Here is a 5,528-nt window from a genome sequence, read left to right on the forward strand (position 1 = left end):
GCAGCGTTGCTGCAGCAATAGGGCGTCGTAATCTGAGGGAGACAGGGCTTGCTGCTGCTGCTTGTTGCAGTACAGCAGCAGCAGCAGCAGCAGCAGCAGCAGCAACTCCAGCAGCACTGGATGAAACGCATTTGCTGCCCTCTCTGTCTTCTTCACATCTCTACCGTAACAGACCCATTATCTTTTCAGCTTCATATATTCCGCTCTTGCTGCAGCAAGAGAGCACAGCAGCAGCAGCAGCAGCAACTGCAGCAGCAGCAGCAGCAACTGCAGCACAAAGCTTGCCTTCGCGCCTCATCCCCTCAATTCATTCAACACGTGCATGCAGCTGCAGCAAGTTGTTTACATTCTGCATCAGATGGATCTTCATACTCGCATGCAGCAGTAGCAGCACCGACAGCAGCAGCAGCAACACCAGCAGCAGCAACTGCAGCAGCAGCAACAACAACAGCAGCAGCACCAGCAGCAGCTGTAGACATGGCGGTGGGCGATATATTGCTGCCTTTCTAGGTAAAGCGCTCCGTCCCCGCCGCCTCAGCTGCTGCTGCTGCTGCTGCTTCTCAATCTATTGCCTCCGAGAGACCAGCAGCAGCAGCAGCAGCAGCAGCAGCAACAACAGGGGTTGCAGCAGCGCAGTAGAAGCAGCTGCATCAGCAGCAGCGGCACCAGAAGCAACACATGGCTCGCTGCCGACTCTGCTGCTCCGGGTCTTGCGACGAGTGCAGCAGCAGCGGCGGCTGCAGCAGCAACAAGATTCTCTAGGTGTGTTGTTGCTGCTGCTCGTGCTGCTGCTGCTGCTGCTATTTCTCCTAGTACTGCGGTTGCTGTTGCTGCTGTCTCCTCACCTTGGATGCTGTGTTTACCGCATCTGTTGCTGCTGCTCCAGGTGGTCTGTTGACTGAGTCATCTATTGCTTATCGCTGCTGCTGCTGCTGCTCATTGCTGCTGTTGCTGCTGTTGCTGCTGCTGCTGTTGCTGCTGCAGGATGGGCCAGGTCGAAGGGGAAGGCGAAGAGTGCAGCCCGGCCTCAGCCGAAGATGAGTCTGGGCTGCAGCTCTTTGGCTTCGCATCAACGGATGGAGCAGCAGCAGCAGCAGCAGCAGCAGCAGCAGCAGCAGCACCTGCAGCAGCAGATGCTGCTGCGGGTGTTGCAGCAGCAGCTGCAGCAACAGCAGCAGTACCGTCGCTAGCTGCAGAAGGCAATGCCCCCGGAGGGTCTGGGATCGCGGCTGCGCAGCTGCAGCAGCAAGTGCCGCAGCAGCAGCAGCTGCAGCAGCAGCAGCTGCAGCAACAGCAGCTGCAGCAGCAGCAAGTCAATCCGGCGTTGAGTTTCGTGTACGAAGGTTGCCTGCAGCAGCAGCAGCTGCAGCAGCAGCAGCTTCAGGAACAGCAGCTCCGACAGCAGCAGCAGCTACAGCAGCAGCAGCTGCAGCAACACGCTCAGCTGCAGCAGCTGGCGCCCCAAGCGTTGCAGCAGCAGCAGCTTCAGCAGCAGCAGTTGCAGCAGCAACTGCAGCAACAGCAGCTGCAGCAACAGCAATTGCAACAGCAGCAGCTGCAACAGCAACAACTGAAGCAGCAACTGCAGCAACAGCAGCTGCAGCAGCAGTTGCAGCAGCCGGACATGCAACAACAGCTGTTGCGGCAGCAGCAGCAGCTACAGCAGCAGCACTTTCAGCAGCAACAGCTGCAGCAACTGCAGCAGCAGCAGATGCAGCCAGTGCTGCAGCAGCAGCCCATGCAGCATCTGCAGCTTCAGCACTTGCAGCAGCAACAACTGCAGCAGCAGCACCTGCAACAGCTGAGACAGCAGCAACTGCAGCAGCAGCAGCTGCAGCTGCAGCAGCAGTGCCAGTCTGACGCTTCAGTTCCTTCGCAGCTGCTGCAGCACCAGCTGCAGCAGCAGCTTCAGTTGCAGCAGCAGCTTCATCAGCAGCAACTGCAGCAGCAGCAACTGCTGCAACAGCACCTTGCCGCTGCAAGCGGGAATCCGCAGCAGCAGCAGCTTATACAGCAGCAGTTTATGCGGCAGCAGCAAATCCGTCAGCAGCTACAGCAGCAGCAGCTGCAGCAGTTGCTGCTGCAGCGCCAACTGCAGCAGCAGCACCAGTTGCTGGCAGCCCAGCAGCAACACAGCCCCTTCCTGCAGCAGCAGCAGCAGCAGCAGTACCTTCAGCAGCTGCAGCAGCAGCAGCAGATGTTGCAGCGGCAGCAGCAGCAGCTGATTCAGGCCCAGCGGCAGCAGCAGCCGCAGCAGCACAATGTGTTTGCTGAAGCAGCTGCATCAGCAGTAGCAGCAGCAGCAGCTGCTGCCGCTACTGCTGTACCTGGGGCCGCCCCTGGGCCTGCAGCAGCAGCAGCAGCAGCAGCAGCAGGAGCAAAGGCAGAACCAGACGCAGACGAAGCGTGGGATCCATCTGCAGGAAAGCGCGGTGCAGCAGCAGCAGGAGGAGCAGCTGGGGGCGCAGCAGCAGCAGCAGCAGCAGCAGCAGCACTTGATGGGGGTTTGAGTTGGGGAGTTCCTGGGGGCGGTGGTGCTAGCAGCAGCAGCAGCAGCAGCAGCAGCAGACGGCGTCGAGGACGTGCTCAGTCTCGTGAAGCATATTATGCTTCTCATTTACCTCGTAGCAGCAGCAGCAGCAGCAGCAGCAGTTCAGCAGCAGCAGGAGGAGGTGAGCGAAGCAGCAGTTTCAGCCTTCGTTCTCGGAGCAGCCGAGTAGATTATGTAAATCTTGCCTGTAATGAAGAAGAAGATATGTTTGAAGAGAACGAAGACAGCGAAAGTAGCAGCAGCAGCAGCAGCAGCAGCAGCAGCAGCAATAGATACGGAGCAGCAAGAGGCGCAGGAGGTGAAGAAGCAGGAGCTGTTGCAGGTCTTGTTGTTGATAGAGTTCTTGACTGGCGCATAACCCCCGAAGGATACGAAGAGTATTTAATCAAGTGGTTAGGTAAAGCACATGTACACAACACCTGGGAGACGTATGCAGCAATAGAGCCTCTTCTAGGTATAAAGAAGCTAATTAACTTTATTAAAAGAAGAGACAAAGAGAAAGAAATCATGCAGCTCTTGTCGCCTGATGAAGTAGAACAAATACAGATCGAGAAGCAGCTTCAGAAACAGCTCGATGAAGATGCACTGCAGGCTGAACGCATCATCTATAGATGGTAAACCGAACCCCTAATGCTGCTGCTGCTGCTGCTGCTGCTTGTGCTTGTTTTGCTGCTGTTGCTGCTGCTGCTGCTGCTCTTGTTGCTGCTGTTGGTGCTCTTGCTGGTGCTGGTGCTGCTGCTATTGTTGCTGCTGCTGTTGCTTTGCGTGCTGCTGGTTATTACGGTTGCTGTACTGTGTTGCTGCTGCTCTTGCTGTCCTGCTGCTGCTGGTGATCAACAGCAGCAGCAGCAGCAGCAACAGCAAGAGCAACAGTAGCAGCAAAGTGTTGTTGCGATTGCTTTCACCGTTCCTGACTAAAATCTCTTTACAGTTTATTCCGCATGAAAAAACAAAATAAACAAAATAAACAAAATAAATAAACAAAATAAATAAAATAAAATAAATAAATAAATTAAATAAATAAATAAATAATTGCGTTTGTTTTGATGTGCAGGGAAGAGACAGAGAACGGCGATAGGGTGTACATAGTAAAGTGGCGGAGCTGTCCTTATGATAGATGTACACAGGAGACGCATGCAACATTAGTTAAATATTCTTTTCTGCCTTTGGTTGCTGCTTACGATGCGCGATTACATCGAGCAAAGTTGAAGCTACAGCGAGCGCTCACAGACCCTGCTGCTTTTAAACCTATTACAGCAACACCTTTCATTCCTTATGTTAAGACGCCTGCCTATATGAATCAGCTGCTGCAGCCTGAAGGAAGCGCAGAAGATACAGATCAGCAACAGCAGCAGCAGCAACAGCAGCAGCAGCAGCAGCAGCAGCAGGGAGGAGGAGGGGAGGCACAGGTGGAACAGCAAAACCAGCAGCAACAGGAACAGCAACAACAGCAACAGCAACAGCAGCAGCAGCAGCAAGGTGAAGGAGAAGGAGAAACTGCTGCTGCTGCTGCTGCTGCTGCAGCTGCAGGTCTCACCGATGGGTCCCTTCCACCCATCAGCAGCAGCAACAACGGCACAGCAACCCCGTCCAGCAGCAGCAACAACAGCAACAGTAATAATAGTAATAGTAATAGTAATGGGGAGGAGGGGGTCGCTGAACGTCAAGAGCTTCGAGATTATCAATTAACAGGCATAAACTGGATATTATCGCGATTAAAGCGCGGGGTGTCTGTGCTGCTTGCAGATGAGATGGGTCTAGGAAAGACTGTTCAAACTATAGGGGTTGTCGGACATCTTCTGTTTGTTGAGAGCGTACTGACTCCTATTCTTATAATCGTACCTCAATCTACTCTAGATAACTGGTTGAGAGAGTTTGAGCGATGGCTGCCTGAAGCAAATGTTGTTGCTGTTCACGGTAATGCTGTTGGCCGAACAGTTATTAGGAACTACGAGTTACAAAGATTGCATGCAAAGCTTCAGGTGTATAAGTTTGATGTTTGTTTAACAACACCCTCAATCTTAAATAGCGGTATAGATGCAGATTTTCTTAAGAAAGTACCGTGGAGTTTACTTGTTGTTGATGAAGCTCATCAATTAAAGAATATAAATAGCAAAAGATTTATTGAGCTGTCGGCGTTTTCAGCTCAACATAAACTGTTTCTCTCCGGTACACCCCTTCATAATAATCTAGAAGAGCTGTGGAACCTGCTTCACTTCTTAAACCCTTCAATACATAGAAGCTTTGAGGAGTTTCGTCATCGATATTATCTTGTTGAGAGGCATTCAGAGGTCGGAGAGATAAAAACAAAACAATTAGCTGCTCTTCAACAAGAGCTTAATGGATATATACTTCGGAGAGTAAAGAAAGATGTTGAACGAAGCATGCCGAAGAAGGTAGAGAGTATTCTACGAGTAGAGATGTCCCCTTTACAGTTATATTTTTATAAACTTATTTTAACAAAGAACTATGAATTATTAGCCAGGAAAGGGGGCTCAAATAGAGCAAGTCTTCAGAATATCTGCATGGAGTTAAAAAAAGTTTGTAATCATCCTTTCTTATGTCAAGCTCCCAATACACCTGAACAAAGAAATCGTTTATTAATTGATGGATCTGCTAAACTCAGACTTCTAGATAAATTGCTTAAAAGATTAAAAGAAAAGGGTCATCGTGTTCTTATCTTCTCGCAAATGGTTAAGATGCTCAATCTACTCGCAGAGTTTCTGAAACTCAGAGGATATAAACATCAGGTATATATTTATTATTATTTATTATTATTATTTTTTTAATTATTTTTATTTATTTTTATTTATCTTTTTATTTATATCTATGTTTATGTTTATATTTATATTTATACTTTTTTTTATGTATATAATTTAAATATATTTATATAATATACACATGTAAATATATATATATATATATATACATATATATATATATATGGTAATATATACATAAATATAATATATATATA

At 49.5% G+C, this 5,528-nt stretch overlaps 1 protein-coding gene across 1 annotated transcript; it reads left to right on the plus strand.

Annotated features, from left to right (window-relative positions):
* Positions 1–477: 477 nt before the first annotated feature.
* EAH_00052220 (hypothetical protein) lies at positions 478–5,301 on the plus strand (the record flags this gene model as incomplete). The annotated part of the gene is made up of 3 exons (XM_013391166.1): positions 478–483; positions 995–3,165; positions 3,606–5,301. Coding segments are annotated over 3 exons (3,873 nt in total), but the record flags the coding sequence as incomplete, so codon positions are not given.
* Positions 5,302–5,528: the final 227 nt, after the last annotated feature.

The sequence above is a fragment of the Eimeria acervulina genome, genomic scaffold, assembly GCF_000499425.1.
Source record: "Eimeria acervulina Houghton genomic scaffold, Eah_scaff926, whole genome shotgun sequence".
Lineage (NCBI taxonomy): Eukaryota > Apicomplexa > Conoidasida > Eucoccidiorida > Eimeriidae > Eimeria > Eimeria acervulina.